The 21998-nt window shown below is 37.2% G+C and overlaps 3 protein-coding genes and 1 long non-coding RNA gene across 4 annotated transcripts; 3 read left to right on the forward strand and 1 right to left on the reverse strand.

Annotated features, from left to right (window-relative positions):
* Window positions 1-3513: 3513 nt before the first annotated feature.
* Window positions 3514-5349, forward strand: LOC137730345 (pentatricopeptide repeat-containing protein At5g66520-like). The gene is made up of 2 exons (XM_068469409.1): window positions 3514-4933; window positions 5084-5349. Exon 1 carries the CDS (start codon window positions 3535-3537, stop codon window positions 4864-4866), a length of 1332 nt encoding a protein of 443 aa, XP_068325510.1. The 5' UTR covers window positions 3514-3534; the 3' UTR covers window positions 4867-4933; window positions 5084-5349.
* Window positions 5350-5392: 43 nt separating this feature from the next.
* LOC137730248 (uncharacterized) lies at window positions 5393-7486 on the reverse strand. Its single transcript, XR_011068107.1, has 2 exons — window positions 7253-7486; window positions 5393-7067 (listed from the first exon to the last, which is right to left on the reverse strand). It is a non-coding gene; the product is annotated as an uncharacterized lncRNA (long non-coding RNA).
* Window positions 7487-9437: 1951 nt separating this feature from the next.
* On the forward strand, window positions 9438-11306 carry LOC137729448 (uncharacterized). Its single transcript, XM_068468397.1, has 2 exons — window positions 9438-9775; window positions 10921-11306. Exons 1-2 carry the CDS (start codon window positions 9559-9561, stop codon window positions 11061-11063), a joined length of 360 nt encoding a protein of 119 aa, XP_068324498.1. The 5' UTR covers window positions 9438-9558; the 3' UTR covers window positions 11064-11306.
* A 5389-nt stretch (window positions 11307-16695) lies between these two features.
* LOC137728896 (vacuolar-sorting receptor 6-like) lies at window positions 16696-21530 on the forward strand. The gene is made up of 13 exons (XM_068467689.1): window positions 16696-17187; window positions 18006-18698; window positions 18786-18874; window positions 19014-19083; window positions 19270-19353; window positions 19483-19559; window positions 19666-19747; window positions 19852-19934; window positions 20088-20151; window positions 20294-20422; window positions 20551-20654; window positions 20755-20872; window positions 20952-21530. The coding sequence occupies exons 1-12, from the start codon at window positions 16890-16892 to the stop codon at window positions 20869-20871; spliced, it is 1890 nt and encodes a 629-aa protein (XP_068323790.1). The 5' UTR covers window positions 16696-16889; the 3' UTR covers window position 20872; window positions 20952-21530.
* Window positions 21531-21998: the final 468 nt, after the last annotated feature.

A 21998-nucleotide genomic window follows, 5' to 3' on the forward strand; every position in this document is an offset into this window, starting at 1 on the left:
AATGTATGCTTTTGGTTGTCTAATTTGACTAGTACCCATTGATTGCTTGACATATATTATATCCATTAAAATAATTATTAGTTACATTAATCTGTCTCTATAGTATACGTTGTTCCACTTTTTGGAATTTTTTAGGAGGCCACGCTTTGTTTTGGTTCTTTACAGCTACCGTGTAATGGCTATCTTACAGCTAGCCATGGAAAAAAGAATGGTACTCCAACTGATAGATTGATTCATTTGGATTATTGGATGTAACTTGATTAGTTTCCTCACAACCATGCACATAATGTTGCAGATAAGGGGAAGTGTGAGTAATATTTTCTTGTGAAAAATGAGATTGTTGATTTTTCACAAGATTTTTTGCTTGCTCATAAAGAAAAATGTTACAACTTATTTAGAAATAGTTTTACCATTCATTAAGTCACATAAGCAACTTTTTATCTAATTTTTAAACCGAAACATTAAAAAAAAAGTAAAAAAAATACTAGCAGTATTGGTTTGGCTTCAGTTCGGGACCGTTTGCATTAAAAATACTTAATTATTTGGTTGGAAGTACATTTTGCTTTGATTATTGATTTCTTGCGCTCTTCTCAGTTGGTGCCTTGGCAATTGAGGGTGAGTAGGGAAACTGTTTGCATCGAATTCCCCAAATTCATTTTGGGTCTTCTCACATTTGTAGGGAAAATAATCAAGTTGCTGATGCTCTAGCAAATCATGGCACCTCTTCAACTGATCTTGTTTGGTGGGATTCTCCTCCTACTTTTATTCTTTCATATTATTATTGAGATTACGTGTGTCTTCCAAGCTATCGTTTTCAATAGGTTTTCATTTAGTGACATTATTTTGTTTGCTTGTTTTTCATGGCCTTCTTTCATTGCCATGGTTAGGCTTCATGTACTCCTTGCCATAAATTGTATTTTCTTTTTTATTAATGAAATTATCACTTAATCACTTTTCATGATAGCAATGTTGAAGTAGATTGACTTTGTGAATTTAATTAAAACATATATATATACACACCCACTAAGACGTTGAAAGAATAAAATAAATATATATACTTATCGCTTGTTAAATTATCATTTTTCAGTTTGAATGATTGTTTGCACAGTTGATATATATTGGAAGAAGAACCTAAAGTTAAGTGTTGCATTTTATCTGACGACCTTTTTTTAGGCAGCGATAGTGCATGTGGGGGGTGGGGGGGATTTGAGAATCAAAATGAGGAGATGCAAGTGAGAGACATTACTTCATGTAGATGTGATAAAGTTGTTAATCGGTACTCGTTAAGATCTGTTTAATTTGATATCACCATAATACATATGAGATATTTGTAATGGTGATGATGGTGTTAGGTGAAATCAAACTAGATGAGTCTTAATGAATACCCATTAACAACTCTATGGTTTAATCTGCCACCTCTAACTTCATGTAATGGCGATGATGGTGTTAACATCCGTTTAATTTGATACCCCTTAACAACTCTATTGACGCGTTTACGTACCTGTAATCGAAATCAAAATGTGGAAGTGTTAACATCCGTTTAATTTGATACCCATTAACAACTCTATTGACGCGTTTACGTACCTGTAATCGGAATCAAAATGTGGAATTGAATTCCGATTACGAAGTACTTCAGTGTTTACTAAATCTAAAGGAATTGAAAAAGTGGTGGGACCCTCAAAATTTTTGAAATTCAATTCCTTCTTTTGGAGGAATTAGACTCCTAAGATCTATGAGGTATTTCCATTCCACCTGCTGTGGGGAATCTAGAATACAAATTTTCAACCACTTATACCCTCACTTTATTTTTAAAATTGTAGCACTACCATTTGCATTAACACAGAGATCCACCTACCGCTGTCCAACGATAATGTCCAGTGCTACTCCCTCTCCCAACACCGCAACCACCAATGCCCAGCATGCAACCCAAACCCACTACTCCCACTTTCCGCCATATCTCTATGTTTCCCCCAGAAAATTTTGAAATCAAAATGCACTAGGTTAGAGAGAGAGAGAGAGGGAGAGAGAGAGAGAGAGAGAGAGAGAGAGAGAGAGAGAAGAAGAAGAAGAAGAAGAAGAAGAATAAGAGAAAGAGGGAATGAGGGACTTACAGTGGAGTTTATTTGCCATCAAATGCCCAAGACTTGAAATAGATAAACTTGAAATCATAATAGAATGGATTGAGATAGCGAGAGGTGGCGGTGAGGAGTGGGTTCTTCAAGAAGAGAAAGATAAGATTGATTTGGGGTTGAGTTATTTTTTATTTAAATAAATACATATTCACTTTTTTTTTTTATGAATTATTATATAAAAATTTGTTATATAGATTTTGAATAAGGACATTTTTGTAATCATATTGAATTATATTCTGATTCTAATGAATTAGTAAACACTTGAATAAAATCAGTACTTTTTTTACTTCAATTCCAGAAAATTTAAGTAAACTGCTTTAACAGGAATCCAATTCTAACTCCTTCCTATTCTAACTCCTCATCAATTCAATTCTTCCTCAATTCAATTCCTCTCATTCTAATTACGGATTAGTAAACGAGGCATATGGTTTAATATGCAAACTCTAACTTCATGCATGGTCTGCCATGATCATTGCACGTACGTACCTTATTGCTGTTTCGGACCATGCTAAATGAGAAGGTCCGAGGGATTGCATTCTCTGTTTTATCCTCTTGTTTGTGTGGTTGCTGGGGAAATCAGTTCATGGGCTAATGGTCAAGAACCAATGGGAGCTCAGTGTGGAACTTGGTACTACATTGGTTGACATGTAGGCTAAGGAGAAAATTTTTAATGTGCCTGGAGGACAGGTAGTATACTACGTGTTATTATATAAATAGAGAAAAGTTTTATTTTTTAAGAAGTTAAAATTTTAATTTAAGTATCTTACTACTTATATAATAATACATATTTTATTACCTCGTGTTTTGGACACACAGAAAATCTCTCCTATTCTAAGTGTAAATGTCGCGTCGGGTCATGGAATGCATTGATTTGCGGATCAGCAGAACGTGGCTCCAGCAGAGCAGCATTGTCTTTGTATGGGACCAGGATCCTCTCCTAATCTAAGGATGAAGATCCTCATGATCGAGAGATGTGGACCGTTGGATAAAAATCCAACGGTTACAAACAGGAGATCCCTTTAAAGTTATAATAATTATAATCGTTGAATTTTCATCCAACGACCCATATCCCTTGGTCATGAAGATTCTCATTCTTAGATTAGGAGAGGATCCTGATCCCTTTGTATGAGGAGATGCAACAAACCGGTGTGGAGCCTAATGAAGTGACTTTCACAGGGATTCTTAGGACTTTCACAGGAATTTTTGACAAGGCAAATGTTAGACATTTTGTCTCTAATCAAATATACGCCATAGTGTGATGCTTATGGTTGATCGACAAGTGTCTCCGAAGCAATGTATTTTTTTTTAGCTAGGGATTAGTTTGAATTTATAAAAAATTGCAAGCAACTAAAACGGCAATACCGCATGCACAAGGGAGCGCGCGCTATCTACAAACAAAGCCATGCAATCCCTCGTCATCTCTCTCTCGAACCATCTTATAAAACCCAAAAGCAAATACCACGCCTCCTTCTATTGCTTTCTCAAAACCTACAATTCATGGGCTTCCGCTATCCGAAATGCTTCTTCCCCCCACAATGCTCTGCACATCTACTCTCAAATGCACCGAAATTCGATTCCTTTCGATACCTTCTCCGTCCTCTTTACGCTAAAATCGTGTACCCAGTTGAAGAACCACGCAATCATTCAACACCTCCATGCCCATGTAATCAAACTTGGGTTTTGCTCCCATGTATATGTGGCCACTTCGCTTCTCCATGCGTACGTTGTTGTGTCGTTTGTGGATGCATGCCTACTGTTCGATGAAATTCCTGAGAAGAACACGGTCACGTGGAACACGATGATTGCGGGGTTTTCGAGGTCAGGGGATGTGGAAAGAGCGCGTTTGGTTTTTGAGGAAATGCCGTTGAGAGATGTTGCGTCGTGGTCCGCCATGATAGCTGCGTACGTGAACAATGGCAAGCACGAGCGTGGTTTATCGTTGTTTCGGGATATGGTGATGGATGAAGGTTTGAAGCCTGACCAAGTGAGTGTGGGCTCAGTTTTATCGGGTTGTGCCCACTTGGGTTCTCTTGGTTTGTTGGTGGGGAAATCAGTTCATGGGTTGATGGCTAAGAATGGGTGGGAATTGAATGTGGAAATTGGTACGATATTGGTTGACATGTATGCTAAGTGTGGGTTTTTGAAGGGAGCTGCACAGGTTTTTGAATTGATGCAAGAAAGGAATGTCATGACTTGGACCGCTTTGATTTGTGGATCGGCACAACATGGCTACAGCAAAGCAGCATTGTCTTTGTTTGAGATGATGCAAAAAGCCAGTGTAAGAGCTAATGAACTGACCTTTACTGGAGTTCTGAGCGCTTGTGTGCATACAGGACTAGTTGAGGAGGGCCGGAAATATTTCAAGATGATCGAAGAAAGTGGCTTGGAGCCTAGAATACAGCATTACGGATGCATGGTTGATTTGTACGGCAAGGCAGGACTGTTAGAGGAAGCTTATGAGGTTATTATGAAAATGAGTCTAGAGCCCAATGTCGTTATTTGGACTGCTTTTTTATCTGCTTGTAAGGAGCATAAACAGTTTGAGATGGCAGAACGAGTGGTTGAGCAGGTCATGAAGATGGTAAAACCAGAGAACGATGGTGGGGTTTATTCTCTCCTCTCGAATTTGTATGCTTTGGGTGGGAAGTGGGATGATGCAGAAAGAGTGAGGAATTTGATGAACAACCAACATGTGAGGAAGGTCGGAGCATCTAGTTTTGTTAGAAGTGGATAGCAGAAAGTTTACATTCCATCTGTCCTTGGGCAAGCTATGAAATCTACCTGGATTGTCCTAACTTGGGGTGAGCCTTCAATATTATTACAGGGTTTACTTGTTTGAGCGACAATAATACGTTGTTCGGAAAATAACATTGCCTGATTTGATTGTTATAAGTTCAAATACTGATGAGATGGTGGATAGAATCTGACTAATATCGATACTAATTTTCCAGGTAAATGAACATTGACCTCCGGCACATTGATCAAATTTAAGCTGTCTGTATCACGTGCAAACGGTTGATCGGATTTGTCTCCTCAATGTACTGTAAGAGTTACATTTTGTACCTTCTTGCTGACCACTTTGTTGCTGTTTCCACCCCTTTTTTCCCACAATTTTTCATTCATAAAGGCAATCATTGTTGCTTTAGTGTCCATATTGTATTAGTTATCAGGGAAAAAGTAAAAGGCAATTAGCAGGAATGATCATATTTTGACGTTTAGTTGCAGAAATGATAGTGTTGTTTTAGTGTACATATTCTATATCTTTGTTTCTTCACTAATACCGCAATGGGATCAAAAGAATTATACTCATCTGCATCCTTTATTAATTTGACTGCTAAAATAAGTAGAAACAACCAGAACACATACACCCACCAAGACGGACAAAGGCCGGCACAGCCAGCAAACAACCAAACGTAACCAAAAAGACTATTTCCCAGAGTCTAGGAACTGGTGTTGGCCATCATGGGAGTGCAAATGCGTAGGCCTCTCTCCAAGAACAGCTATCATATGGAGTCTTTGCAGCTATCTCTGACTCTAACATTCCCTCACGAAGGTTGCTCATGACAATGTGTTCATTGAACTTGAAATACACGATATCTTGATTATTCGGGTGGAAACTTAGAATCTCAACCATGCCGCTCCTGTTTACCTGTTCAGAAAACAAAGGAATATCATCTAAAGGCAAGGAAATTATGTCGAACAACCATTCAAATTTCCCATCTCCCTCACGTGCCTCTTGTAGTTTCAGCTCCCAAACACTGAATGGGAAAATCAGCACCCAATCCAACCGTGCACATCCGCAGACACCCTCCGTAGACACCTAGATACCAATTCTTTACTCGTCCACCAAAAAAAGTCGCAGGCTCCTTAATGAAACGGCATTTAGCAATATTATCACCACTACTACTACGAAGGAATGGATTCAACTCAAATTTACATTCAGATAAATTATGCACCCAATAAAACATTCTGTTGTGAGCAATGGCTGCGTATAACGTAAAATCCAATTAAACCATCGTTGTTGCGTATGTGCTTTATTTGTTGTGGGCTAAATGACATAGCCAACTCTTTCCATTCACCACTTGTCTCAGAAGAGATCATCTCCACATGTAGCTACCATCTGACCAATTCCGAATTAATCGTACAATCATCCACCTATACTCAGTATTAAGCTGTATGATATCAAAACTTGTACAGCTACTGTCTTCTTCAGAGGAGTGGTTATAGTATGGATCATACATGAATCCCACTCTCAGAGGTTCAATCTTACCATTGTGGACTGGAGGGGTGGGAGGAAGAGCAACCCATTGCTTGGTGTATGGATTGCAGATGTAGTAATCCCCTTAAACCCAACCTGTTGTACAGCACAGAACCAAGTCATTATAGGTAGCTAGAACAATTTGTTCTCCGTCTTCGTTGTCACCAAAACCAGGAAGGAAACTTAAAGAGAGATTGCTTGTTTGGAACACTGGAGGGTTGGACGTTGTAAAGACTTCAGTTTTGCGCTCCTCCCTATCGCTAAAGGCAAATACAACGAGAGTACTTGGAATGGGGGCTTATGCCGATTGCTTTGGAGACATAGAAAATGGCGAACAAAAGAAGGATCAGAGATGAGATGGAACCAACGCTTCGACACACTTGTTCACTGAAGAACAACTTTACTGCAAGGAAGTCGACAAAGGATTTCAACCAACAATGGGTCAGGAAGATCATCAATACAATTCTTCATGAGCGATCAACTTGGTGGTGATATCTTTTTGGTACCATTCTGCTGCGTTAATATTTACTTTTGGTAGCGGTATCCAAAGAACGCTGATAGGGTTAGGGTTTTCGACTTTCGTAAGATCAGAGAAACATATACTGGAACGAAAGTTGGGGAAATTTATAATTTTATACCAATGCCACCTGAACTTTTACTGATTTGCAAAGTATCACCTGAAAGAAAAATAAAGATTGCTTAAAGAATTCCGTTAAAATTAGCAGGTGGCTCAGTTTCTAGGGATTTAATTTATTCACTGATGAAAAAGCATAAACAGATATATATGGGGTAATCTTTGACAAACAAACACAGGAACTCCAGAAAAAAAAATAAAAAAAACAATATAATGGACTGCACACACCTTGAACAAGCTCTCATGCTGCAGGACTGAAATCTTGTATCCCTGGGAGTGGGAGGTGAAGCAGAGAGAGATGCTGGGGAGAGGGAGGTCGGGAGATCGAAGGAAGCTTGGTGTACGGGGGGAAGTTTGGAATATCTTCATATGACATGTAGATATGGATTCAGATTGATCCGATCCGAATTCAATATAATTAACTGGATATAAATTGAGATTTCCAGTTTGATAATCCATAGATTCTAATATTGATCAAAGCATATGTAATCCGACTTAATATAACATCTTATTTATTTTTATTTTTTTTGAAACCCAACGGACCGATAATATAGAAGCCTACAGGAGGCAAGAAGCAGTAACATCTTATTTATTTGTTATGTAATTTAGAGTTAATCTTAGTTTACTATCATGAAGTTTCGTAGTTTTCAACATTTGATAAATGAAATTTTTTTCATCCCAAAGTCATACGTCTTAATTTTGAGACAGTTTCATATATCCTTTAATTTTTTCGTCAGAATTTCTGTTAACTGATATCGTGGTGCCCACGTAGGTAATAACTGAGCGTCACATGTCAATATGGCCCACTTCAATATTAAAAAATTAAATAAAAAAACAAAAACATAAAAAATAAAAAAAGAAGCCCCACTCGTGTTCTACCTGACCCAACCCCCTCCCTTTCGTCTTCTATGTTGGGGTTGCTGGCGACCCCAATATCAAATGTAGGAACCCCCACCTTCCTTCCTTCATTCCTGCGACATGCATCTACACCTCCCCTATTTAGATCTTCGATTCCTCCACAACCCTGATTCTTCTCGTCCCTTCACCAATGGAAATTAGGTTTTTTTTTTTTTTTTTTCTTTCTTTCTAATCTGGAGCAGCGGAGAGCGAGAAATGGGTAGAAATTAAGATTTTACAAATTATAATTTGAGTGTGTTAGAGGAGGTTGCAGAGAGGGATTTTAGAGAGAGGGGAATGGGGAAGAAATTGTGGTAGGAGGAGAAATATCCACATGGGTTAGGCTTGTAGGGATTTTAGAGAGAGAGAGAGAAAGATGGGGATGGGGAAGAAATTACAGAGGGAAGAAGGAAGGTGGGGGAAGGTTGGGGGAGACTGGTGGTGAAGGAAGGCTGGGGGAGAGGGTGCGGGTTGTAGAATGTAGAGGGAAGAAGAGAGGGAGGGGGTTGGGGGAGAAGAGGGTGGGTTATCCTTTTTTTTTTTTTAATATTGAAGTGGGCCCATATTGACATCTGGTGCTCAGTTATTATCCACGTGGGCGCCACATCATCAATTAACAGAAGTTCTAACGGAAAACTTAATGGTTGTATGAAACTGTTCCAAAATTAAGACTTGAGGTATGACTCTGGGATGAAAAAAAATTTATGTACCAAATGTTAAAAACTACAAAACTTCAGGGTAGTAAACTGATATTAACTCTATAGTTTAATAAATAATTTTAATCCTCAGTGGTAAAATGGAAGTCTAATACTATGTGAATTGTTTTTCTAGTGTGTATTTTTTGTTCTGTAGATAAAGAAGAAGACTACGACATTTATGGCCATTGAACACTATAAACTTCTCAATTCCCTTCCTCTTTCTTTCTACTCCTCACTTAACCGATCATCTAAGTTTTATTCGTTTTGGGTTCCCACTTTAAATTGGAGAAAATTTTGTTTGTAGTTGTAACATTGTCATTAGCCTACGTGTTATAGTATTAGTGAGCGACAAGTTTATATTTCAGAATATAATACACACAAGTTATAACATGGGTAGATTGTAATATTATGTGGCGGTGTAATGGTCAGACGAAAAAACTATTCCTTAAATTGTTAGTGCATTGCCCTTAACCAACTCGGATGAGATCATGAGAGACATCACCAAATCTCATTCATCCCCGAATTTCGAGCACACTATTACTGGTAAATTGTAAGGATATTTTAGGAATTAGTGTAGAGACGTTGAAATCAACATTTTTTTTTTAAGTGAGTAGTGATTTTCACACTTAAGAGACATAAATAAACTTGGGCATATAGGATAAATGGGTGTGTGAAAATAATTTCTCTTATTCAATCCTAATGCTAAGAAAAAGCGAAGAGTGCAGAGGAGAAAACGAGTGCGAAAATCACTTCATTTTGATGAATGTTAGGGTTAAAACGGAAAATTCAAAAGAACAGCAATCCACCCCCAACTAAGGAACTAACTCGATAGGGCTCTCCCGAAGCTATAAAATCAAACGTAAAATCCGAATTTCGCCCTTTTCGCGTTTCGCAGAACCCTAAACCCAAATCAAGAGAGGCAAAGGCGGTGCAGAAACAATGGCGAAGTCGATGAGATGCAAGAGAGAGAAGAGGCTGAGGGCCATACGGAGAGAGATGGTGGAGCCCTACTACGACAAGAAAGACGAAGCTAAGCTCGCTGCCCAGGAAGCTGCCCTCGCTGCCCCCAAGCTGCCCGTACGGCCCCCGCCTAAATCCACCTCTGCTATGGAGGTCACCACCACTGACGGCGCTTCCGCATCCACAAGCAACATGGGTATGCTCTCTTTTGCTCGATACCCATTTCAATTTTGTGCTAAATTCACTTACCCATGTTCTAAGTTGTGCTTAATTTGTTGGAAATTATGTGGTTCCACCCATTTTTCTTCATGTTTTAAATACCCATTTGCTAGTTTTGCTTAAATTTCTATCAATCCGCTTGCTTTTTGTGATGCCCTGCTCTTGCAATGTGATATTTCGATATATATTGGTTGGAAAAAAAAAAAAAAAAAGGTTCTTTTATTGCTAGCTCTTACCATATATGCATCCAAAGATTGACAGATAGTACTTGTTTTCTGATGGAATTATAGTTTAGGGGAAAAAACTGAAATTTATTCAGCAACAAAAGGAGAAAAAAAATTCTTTTCAGTCCCACACTTTCTTTACAAAGTCTATAAATTGGACTTCTTGTGAAGAGTGATATTTTGGTTGTAAAAATAACTAGACTAGGTTTATATTTCCGAAAGATACTATTTGAGAAGTGAGATAACTTGCTTAAACACCAGGCAGAAGCTTTTAGTATGGTACTTTCTTGGAATTTAATTTCCGTTTACAGCATGATTCCGATGCTTGGTCAGGTAGTCTGAATTCACAATGGATGTTAACGTAAAATGAACAAATAGGCAAACAAACAAATAGAATTAGATGGTGGCCAGGGGTGCCTTGTTTCAGCAGTTTATTTCAAGCTACGTGGAATTTTTGTTTCTGCATCCCTTGGTGTTGGATATCTGCTCTAACGTTAACCAACTCGTGTCTTCAGAAAGTTTCGTAAGCGAGATAAATGAGTAGGTCATTTGGTGGGAATTATTGGCACCATGGGTTTGTAGCATAATTAATTAATAATATATTCGATCACGCATTTGGCTAGCTCATTTTTCGAAGAATTTAAGTGAGTGCTTTTTGTTATTGTTTAGGTTGTATTCGCATATTCTTATTCATAAATGTAATTGTATGATGCCTGCATTTTTTATGTTTATATTATGCAGGCAAGACTTGATTTATGAAGTTTGAGTGTTCTTGTTGAGATGCATAGCAATTCGCATTGTTGTTGACATATAGTATTTTCTAGCTACTCAGCTTCAATTAATTTATCTGTCAGCTGTTTTCAAGTTTAACCATCTGGATGTTGTATTCTTCAAATAGATGTGGACATGGATGCTGTCAATGAAAGATTAGCTGCATTGAAGCCTGCTGGTGGGGTAGGCAAGAAATCTAAAAGGGTGTTCAAGGTGGGCAAAAGAAGGCGCCACGGCAAGGGAGGAAAGGTAAAGAGGCGTCATATTTAACTCTTTGAGAGAAGAGCAGAATGCCCAGTTGTAGCCCAATGCGATAACATTATCTTTAAGGGCGTCTTGTGTTCGGGTTTTGTTTTATAGATATTTGAGAGTTATCGTCTGAAAATGTATTCGAGCGCATGTTACATGTTAACTTTGGATTTAAGCAGCATTTATGGATGCCCTTCAGTTGAAATTACCCTGATTCTCTGGGGATCCAAACTGTTAATGCCATTTTGTTCTGTTGCCATTTGACGGACTGGTATGCTGTAATTGATCCCGTTGTGCGTAAACTTTGTCATGCCGAGGTGGTATGACCATGCCCTGTTTGTTTTTGTTCTTCGACTTTTGGCTATGCAATCCCGTATACAATCACTGGAGTAGTCTTCTTGTTTTTAGTTTTTGAATACAAGCCATATTTGGACTCTAGGGAATCGAAGTGTATCCAGTGAATGCTCATAGCCACTTGAGATACCGCTTCCGTTTAAATTTGGTTCTAGCAGTTTGGACTTTTGGGTTTCTTCGGCCTTGCCTCGGCCTTTGCTTTTGTTTCTTCGAGCGATATTCAAATCTAATTTGAACTAAATAAGTAAATTGTAGTAATGGTGCTTCAATTTTAACTTAATTGGAGCAATGGTTCTTCAACTAAAAATTCATTACCATTGGTCCCTCAACTCATCAAAAAGTGCAGCTATAGTCCTTTAACTAAAAATTCATTAGCAATGGTCCTTTCAACATAACTCATTTTGACAAAATTCTGACGAAATTGACAAAAATGATCATAACTACACGTTTTGATGAGTTGAGGGACCATAATGGATTTTTAGTTGAGGGACCATTGCTCTAATTTGATTAAAGTTGAGAGATCATTGCTACAATTTACTCTGAACTAAATTGAGTGGAAAGAGAGAAGCATGTTGCTACTTGATTACACCAATGGGATCCGGATTCCCTCCTGATCTTTAAAAACTAAGCATGTTGAGTAGGCAATCGTGGCCGTTGAAATTTGATCCAACAACTACAAACAAGGGATTCACTAAAGTTATAATAATTGTAGCCGTTCGATTAAATTTCAACCGTCATAATTGTCTGCTGAGCAAACACAGTTTTTTAAGGTCAGGAAGGGATCCGGATCCACGCCAATGTATACAGCCTTAGGACTTGTTGACTGTTTGGTTTAGTTGTATCCAAAATAACTGGAGTCAGTCAATACCTCAAACCCCAAAAAAAAAAAAAAAAAAAACACAGAAAAAAGACCTTTGACTTTGAGGACTCATTTAGGAAATTAAATAAAATCTTTATGTCCCAAAGGTATATTGTCTCAATGGAGTTTCTATAGTATAAATCTTGAATTTGAGGTTTATATAATTCTATTCGATATTTTTACAAAAATAAAATTAACTTGATGTTCTCGTTTTTTTTTTTTTTTTTTTGTGAACATTTCTACAAAAAAAAAAAAAAAAAATTCAAATTCTAAACACTAAAATTTTTTCTTCACAAAAATGAGTGCAACAATGTCCCCAATTTCTAATGGTAACTTTCAAATTTAATTCAAACCGTTGATCTCGAACGGTAAAAAGTGAAAAAAAAAAAAAAAAAACAGATTGCATCTATACCGTTAAGCAGATGTGCGCTGCGGGACTCGCACCTGCCGCTGCATCAGCAACTGCCTCACGAGTATTTGGGCACTCGCGTGTGTGAAGGAAGTAAAGTAGCTGCACAGCAGCTTTCACTTGGGTGAGCCTCATTTCCCACTCAAAACGCCCATTGGGCTCCACTAGTTACTTTCCTATAAAGTTAGGGTCTTACCTCATGTATCTTGGAGTCTCTATACCTTAGAAACTCGATTTCTGATGTGTTGGAGTATCTTATTCCTCAGTTATAGGCTAATACGATAGTGGGGACTCATTTGAGAACAAGCATTGAAGATTCTCTAAACTACTTAGAAGAAATTCAAAGGTTAAGTGCAAAGGAGGAACCAAGCCGCTTAGCGTAATCTACTTGATCACGGGCAACTTTAGGCCTTGTTGGACTGTTTGGTTTTGTTGCATCTGGAATAAATGACTGCTATAGTTGCAGCATGATCTCTACACACACAAAACAAAATTAAAAAAAAAAGAAAAAAAGAAAAAAAAAAGAACATCACGATCGATCGATGAAGTTGACCAACGATCTTTTTGTCCAATGAGATGCATGCAGAGGGTAAGTAGGCTATATTTAATGATTTTATTTTAATTTCTTTGTCCCTTTATGCACTCAAAGTTGCCTTGTAATTTCATTCCCATTGACTATTCTTGAGAAGAATTAATTGAGATGTAGAAATTTTTAAGTCAAGTCTTGCTCTTATTCCATATCCTGACATTTTGTTTAGTGCTATTCTCCTTGGAACAATTGTAGAATTTTTCAAGTCGACGGGCCGATGGCCCACTCTAAACAATATCGATATTGTCTCCACTTAACCGCCTGCACAATCCTCAGGTGTGGGGTTTTATCACAAAAAACTTCGATGTTAATTAGAGTGAGGTAATTCTATTTAAAGTACTTTATCTCTTCCCTCTTGGCCGATGTGGGACAATGGGTGTTCCAACAACAATTGACCTTTTCTGCAGAATATATGGTTAGGAACTTAGAGAATCAAACAAATGCACATTTTATGATCATATTATGCATAGCAATTTCATTGGCATATTATTTTCTTGCTACTCAGCATCGATCAATTATTTTATCTGTCGTTGATTTTCAAGTTTAACCATCTGGATGTTGTCTTGTTCTAATAGAAATGGACATGGATGCGATCAATCAAAGAATAGCTGCACTGAACCTGCTGGTGGGAGAAGAAGGCTAAAAAGCGTCACATTTAACTCTATGAGAAGATCGATGCCCGATTGTAGCTTATTAGGATAACAGTATCTTTAAGGTTGTCTTGTAATTAGGGTTTATTTTATAGAATATATGAGAGTTACCTTCTGAAAATTTAATCTAGAGCCCTTGTCATATTTTTTAACTTTTGAGTTTGAGTGGAGTTGTTATGGACGATCTTATGTTGAGATTCTTTTCTTCTTGTAGCGTTGTGAATGCTCGTGACTACTCGACTCGAGCAATAGTCCTCTTGTGTTAGATTAGAATATTGCTCAAATAAACGAAAAAAAGGCAAAGGAAAGGCCGAAGAAACCCAAAAAGTTCAACCGTTGGAAACAAAATAATCTAAAAGAAAACTAATGAAAATGGTTTAAAAACTTTGAGTTTTAATGATAATGATAAAATAAAGGGTAAAGTGAATAGTACCAGGATTGACTTTTTAGTGTAAAAATATAGTTTTTCGTTAAAGTGAACAGTACCGTAGACTTTTCGTTAAAACTCTCATAATCTAAACTACGTGGAATGAGATTTAAAATGGCACCTATGTGGCTTAGTTAATTTAATTATGCTTAGATATGCAACCTTAGACTTCGTAAAGTAGAAAAGAAGAAAAGGATTAAACATACAATTATGATAAGAGTACATCACAATCGTTGGAACTGACCTCCCCCCAATAGGCTCATAGAATTTTATGATCTTTTATTCTTCTCGTCTAATAAGATGCTTATTATGTGTTTTAACTTCTTTGCCCGCTTAAGCACTCTAACATGCCTTCTTAAGTCAGCCATTTTTCTTGACCATTATAGAGAAGACTTGAGATGTACAATTTTTAAGTCAAGTCTTCCTCTTACTCTATATTTTTTTTCCTTCTCCTTGTCCAATTGACCCGTTCTGCAGAGAATATGGTTACAAACTTGACTTACGAAAATGGATTATTTAGAACAAGAAATTGTTGTCACATTATTTTTGCTTCAATTGAGAGAAATAATGATTAGAAATTTAGGTTTTTATGATTCTATACAGATGAGAAATCACATCCAGAAATTTGTGAAAAATAAAGATAATCAAAATGAGAACAGAAGAGTAACAAATTATATTGGATCGAGGGCTTAAAGTAAATTAGAGAAATAATTTCTGCACATTTTATTTTTATTTTGTACACTTGTTTTTAGGCAAATCATAAGCCGATAGCGTGCGAAAAGTACAAAATGTATACGTAAATCATTCTCAAATTTAAAGGGAATTGTTATTAGCACTTCAAAAATCTCATTCTACACTCCAAACTTTTTATATTAGGAAAGAAAAATATACTTGTAAAGAATGTAGAATGAGATTTTTTGAGCGCCAATAACACTTCCCAATTTAAAATGTCAATTTATTTTTCTACTCAGCCTTTACTTGCCCCGCATTAAATATGACTTAGTTAAGCTGATACTAAAAGTTTAAAGTAATTTTACAAACATGTTAGTGTGATTACATATTCAAAAGGGAACTGTTATTAGTACTTCAAAAATCTCATTCTACATTTCTCACAAATAGATATTTCTTTCTAATTATAGAAAGTTTAGAGTGCCAAATAAAATTTTTGAAGTGCTAATAACAATTCCAATTCAAAACATCATCCAATATAGTTGCACCTAACACATAAAAAATTTAATCTGCTTGCTTCACTGTGCTTTAAATATGAATATTCATATTGCTAAAAAAGTGTAACTTTGATTACCTCATATAAAACTAGTTTAATTAATTAATTAATGGGAAGTCTGTCTCATATACATTGCTTAGCTTGGTGTGCTTTCATTGTTGAATCTTGACGTTTTCAAGGCACGTAAATGCAAGTTCCAAATGGAGATTAGTTTTGAAAGGACAAAAGATTTATAGTTAAATATATAATGATAACATTGATAATTATATATTTATATAAAAGAGGTTGAACTCGTGCATGCAAGTGTTATGCATTTTTTTAGCTACATAAGTGAAACTTGCTAATTATATAAAGTATTGATCGCATCTTTCAATCTCACTTCCTTTCAAATGGGGAGGCATTAACTGCTGCGCATGTTACTAATTCGATTATTACATATATTTTATTCAAAATATATTTTAAAATATAAATTTATCATTCATCTATATTATAAGACGTGATCTCATAACATCATACAATCATGCAAATTCCAATTTCAACAAAAGTCTATAATATCACAGATTTGTCCATATTTATATAAAAGAGAAAGGTCATAGATTTACAGTTCCTATATAAATTCGACATGCACCATTTAAATAAATTATCGTTCATCCATAATGTAATCTGATGTCTAAGTCTTATGTGTAGTTCAGTAGTTCGACTTACCTAATTCATTATCTTCATTTCATTAAAAAAAATTCTAATCTTTACTATCAGAGGATGTGTTAGTTTTTTTATGTTTAACATTAATAAGTACCTTCAAAATGAAGTAAATAAAGTTCAAATAAACATTTATCAACCAACACGCATTTTTGTCCAATCAAAGAATTAAGTAATTAACGACTTCAAATTCATGATAATATTTGTATGTCTTCTCTTTCCCGGTCTTTTCTCTACCATGCCAAGATTCCTAGCAGTAGAAGTGGTTCCAATGACGCAGTCAACCACCCTCCTTCCCTCTCACCAGTCGTTTCCTTTACGTTACAGATTGAAAGAGAAAGTTGAACCCTCCTCTTACACGACAAACAATCTCTCTCTCTCTCTCTCTCTCTCTCTCTCTCTCTCTCTCTCTCTCTCTCTCTCTCTCTCTCTCTGTGAACCAAACCAACCAAAACCTTTCTTATTATCTAGTCTTCCACTCTCCCTCTACCCGTAGACCGTTGCGAGGTTCATTCAAAGATACGCCCCCATTTCTTCCACCTCCACCTTATCTAGCTCTCAAACCCCCAAAACACAGAAAACCCGCTTCTCATTTTCCCAAAAAAAACAGAGGAAAGCGAAAAATCTCTGCTTGCATGGCTTTTCTCCCAAAGCTCGCAGCTTTTTTCGTGGTGTTATTATCATTTTTTGAGAACCATGTGCATGCAAGGTTTGTGGTGGAGACGGGAAGCGTTAGGGTTCTGTATCCAATGAGCCTGCGCTCGAAGCACGACGGAGCTATCGGCAACTTTGGGCTGCCGGACTATGGCGGCTCCTTGGTGGGCACTGTTGTCTATCCTGAAAAAGGGTCTTCCGGCTGTGAAGCTTTTGAGGGTGACAAGCCTTTGAAGTCGAAAAATTCTCGCTCCACCATTGTTCTTCTTGATCGCGGAGGTAAATCAATCAATCTATAATTTCTCTATGCATTTATTAAATCAAAAAGCCCGAGGGCGGTTTGTAACTCAAGTGATTAAGAGCTTTTATAGAGTCAGTGAGTTCGAATCCCCTCTTCCAATTTGTAGCAAAAAAAAAAATAATAATAATGTCTTAGTGGGTTGACTTTACATCATTCTATCAGTGTGCCTAGAAATGAAATTGGTATTTGTCTTTTTTTGGCAACGGCTTCCTTTAATAGTTAAATTTCATTTCTGGATGTGTGTTTTGAGTTTCTTTTAAAAAAGCAAATAGATATAGCAAAAGGGTGATGATTAATTTGCTTGTTGGACTTAAATTTGTCTCAATTTTGCTTATGAAAACGCATATTTTTCTTTTTTCGGAATTCGGATGCTTTTTTGGAGACTGGATTTGAGCATACTTTCTTGTGTTTGCTCTGCTTTGTCCCCTGTTCTTCCACTTTTCCTTCTATTTGAATCGACTTATCAAAAGTCTCTTACCAGTCTTCCTCTAAATTTCTTGTTGGCTTTAGCTTAACTGTTCAATAGATGTAAAAAAGATATTGGCTTCTTTGTATTTAGTAGTCCCTCTGTGCCAAGAGGGGCAAATTCTAGTAACCCGGTCTCTCTCTCTCATCACGTCATGTGAGAGATTGAGAGAAGCGGGTATATAACCCCGGTTGTATGGTAGAATCTCTCGTCAAACTTAACCTTGTGTATACTGTAAGTGACAGTCTGAATTCCAACCGAGTCTTATGTTGACCAAAAAAACCATGTTATTGGGATTGTAGTTTGAACTTTTTGCTATTGCACTTGTAGGTTGCTACTTTGCTTTGAAGGTGTGGAATGCTCAACAGGCTGGAGCCTCAGCCGTTTTAGTGGCAGATAACATTGAAGAGCCTCTAATAACAATGGATTCCCCGGAAGAGAGCACTGATGCAGATGGTTACATAGAGAAGATTGGAATTCCGTCAGCTTTGATAGAGAAAGCTTTTGGTGACAGCTTGAAGGAAGTACTAAAGAACAAGGAAGATGTTGTGATGAAACTAGACTGGAGAGAGTCAGTGCCACACCCCGATCAAAGAGTTGAATACGAGTTCTGGACAAACAGCAACGACGAGTGTGGGGCTCGTTGTGATGAGCAAATGGCTTTTGTGAAAAATTTCAAGGGTCATGCTCAAATTCTGGAGAGAGGGGGTTACACGCTCTTCACTCCACATTATATAACTTGGTATTGTCCTCGGGCATTTGTGCTCACAACTCAGTGCAAGTCTCAATGCATAAACCATGGGAGATATTGTGCACCAGATCCTGAGAGAGATTTAGGAGAGGGGTACCAAGGGAAGGATGTGGTATATGAGAACTTGAGGCAGCTTTGTGTGCATAGAGTTGCCAATGAGAGTGGCCGGTCATGGGTTTGGTGGGATTATGTGACAGACTTCCATATCAGATGTTCCATGAAAGAAAAGAAGTATAGCAAAGATTGCGCCGAGGATGTCATGAAATCACTTGGTAATCGGATGTTTTGATATTTCTCTGTAATGAGTATGGGAAAATGATTGTTTTATGGCCTTAATAGCTTTAATCTGATTGCTGCAGATTTGCCTGTTGACAAGATAAAAAAATGCATGGGTAATCCTGAAGATGATGTCGAGAATGCAGTACTCAAAGCCGAACAAGAAATCCAGGTCATACATGCTTACTGTACATATACTTCAAAACCACAATATTTACAAAGATGCATAGGCAAAATGGATTTGTACAATTGGCTTTTTTAATTTGGCCACAGGGTTATCTCATTTTTCCTTTTCTTTTTGTCATATTTAGGTTGGAAGAGGATCTCGTGGTGACATTACCATCTTGCCGACATTGGTTATTAACAATGCTCAGTTTCGAGGTTTGTCACAACTTTCGCGCTGTTGTGTATTCACTTCTTTGTTACAGTTCGTCCAGTTACTCATGGACATAACTATTAATCTTGATTGATTTCGTTTAAGCTATTGCCAGAAACCATTCATTTCATTCGTTAAAATTTTTTATACTAAATCAGAATCCTGAAATTTGTCATTTAACTGATCTGAAGGAAAATTAGATAGAACTGCTGTGCTAAAGGCCATATGTGCTGGATTTAAGGAGACGACTGATCCTCCTATTTGTTTGAGTGGAGGTTAGTTTTCTTTTTTCACTTTCCAGTCTATTCCGTTTCATATCTGTTTCTTGATGATTGAATAACGTACTGATGTCTTTTCGTGTTCCTCTCCCTTCTCCCTCCCAATCAACCGTGTTATTTCAACAGAACTTGAGACAAATGAGTGCCTTGAGAGGAATGGTGGCTGTTGGCAGGACAGCCAGTATAATATAACTGCTTGCAAGGTATACATAAAATTTTACATTTGACGTGTATGGTTGATGCCACCTATGAAAAGTTCCTATGTGCGTCACAAATTTTAACTCCATGTTAATTGGTTCCTTTTCTCAGGACACATTCAGGGGAAGAGTTTGCGAGTGCCCTCTAGTGAACGGTGTTCAGTATAGAGGCGATGGTTATACATCTTGTGATGGTAGATCCTCGATTTATTAAAAATGCAGCAAAATTCTCCCCTTTATTAAAACGTGTGGTTTTGGAAGAGAGTTACTCCTAAAACATTTACATTTTTCTTGGCAGCTTTCGGACCTGCAAGATGTGCGATAAACAATGGAGGTTGCTGGTCAGAATCTAGAAATGGATTGCATTTCTCGGCATGCTCAGTTCAGTGATCTTTATCATAATCTTTCACTTTATTAGTAGTTCTCTCCATTTTTTTAATAGAGTTCTCTTTCTGTTTCAAGTGCTTAGACCACAAAACTCCACATTTGTTCTTATCAAAATTGATTTTTTTTTCCCTTTCGGTATACAAACAGAACTCTGAGTTATCCGGCTGCAAATGTCCACAAGGCTTTCATGGGGACGGTCATAAATGCGAAGGTGATTTGAGTTCCAGTGTGACCAATAACTATCAAAGAATAATTTTCTTACTGTTTCAGGGGATGGTCATTAATTTCTTCCTGTGACATATTCGTAAATCATGTTTTCATTCCCTCTTCCATTCCTTTTTACTGTGCATCAGATATTGATGAATGCAAGGCGCGTACTGCTTGTCAGTGTGATGGCTGCAGCTGTAAGAACACTTGGGGCGGGTACAACTGCAAATGTAAGGGAGGCCAGCTGTATATGAAGGAGCAGGATACTTGTATTGGTAAGACATCAAATTTGAATCGTAATCACTAATTAATTGTTGATTGGCACCCCACAACGTTAATAGTGGGTAAGTTTGCAATCCTGCAAGACGTATGTCTTAACAATTGTTCATCCATTTAAATGCAGAGAGACATGGATCGAGATTTGCCTGGTTTTTAACTTTCACGGTCCTTGCGGCTGTGTCAGCTGTTGGCCTAGCTGGTTACATCTTCTACAAATACAGGCTTCGAGTATGTTCTCCCTTGGCGAGCTCTACATATCTGTACTGATTAATTTGTTTATTAAATTACGAACTCTACACTTGTTACAAAATTTTGCTTTCACTTGCAGTCTTACATGGACTCCGAGATCATGGCTATCATGTCGCAATACATGCCTCTGGACAGCCAGCAGGCCAGTCAAGTACATACCGCCGACTCAGAACCTCTACGACGAGGCTCAGTATAAGGTAACTAATTATTTGCCTTTATAAGCAGTCTTCTTTCTTGTTAACAGTTTGTCCTTAAAAATGTTACTGCTACCTGCAGAAACACAAGCTATACAACCTATTCCGGTCAAGGGCATCCGCGAGCCGGACTGTTTTCATGCAAACGCTCCCTGCGGATACTCAACTCCATTTACTAGCTCATAGGTAAATCAGGAAAAGGTCCCGTTCGGATACAGTGCACGATAGTATAGGATGAATTTGGGAGATATCTGTATGTACGTATGCAGGAGATTTTCTTCCCATACCACTCTTTTCTGTGTGTAGATAAAAGTGCTCAGATGTAAATTTTGGTTTGAGGAAAAACAAGGATCAATATATATATATGAAATTATAACGACACACATGTATAAGAGGGAAATAAAATAAGACAGAAAAGGAGAAGTTGTGTGTGTAATGTGTATTTCTTCTTCTAAATATAATTTACAAAATCAATAGCTCTTCATATACTTGTGACTTGTGAGTGAAGGTTTTGGATTGTTTTGTATTCATGAATAACGATCATATGCTTAACAATTGTCGTGCAAAGTAAATACCAAATGCATGAAAATTAATTGACAAATAAAGCATGAAATTAAGAATTACACACACGCACATATATATATATATATATATATATATATATATAAAACAAAAATATCATTTGGTAGCTAGGGTTATTTTATACATATAAGAAACTCCAGCAACCGTTTCTATTAACGTCTTCGTGTCTTCAATGATATTCCCAATCACAAACAGATTAGGAGAAGTTTCACAAAGAGCGACAATAATCTGAAGAGAATCGCTTTCAATAGTGAAGTTGTGAAGTCCCTTTTGTATCGCCAAAATTAAATCGTATTTGACTGCCGTCACCTCCGCTTGAAGATGAGAAAAATATGATCGCACATTATCGTTGCTGCTGCCACAAAACCACCCCGATCATTCCTAATTATGATTCCAACTCCCCCCAATTTGAGATGATCATTCCACGCCCCCCCCCCCCCCCCAATTTTTAAGTCCAGTTCTATGGTTTTTTGAGGATGAGTCCAATTATTTAATTATTTCATATCAATTTCATTAATTTATATAAAAACATATCAATTTACGCTTA

Source organism: Pyrus communis, chromosome 3 (genome assembly GCF_963583255.1).
Source record: "Pyrus communis chromosome 3, drPyrComm1.1, whole genome shotgun sequence".
Taxonomy (NCBI): domain Eukaryota; kingdom Viridiplantae; phylum Streptophyta; class Magnoliopsida; order Rosales; family Rosaceae; genus Pyrus; species Pyrus communis.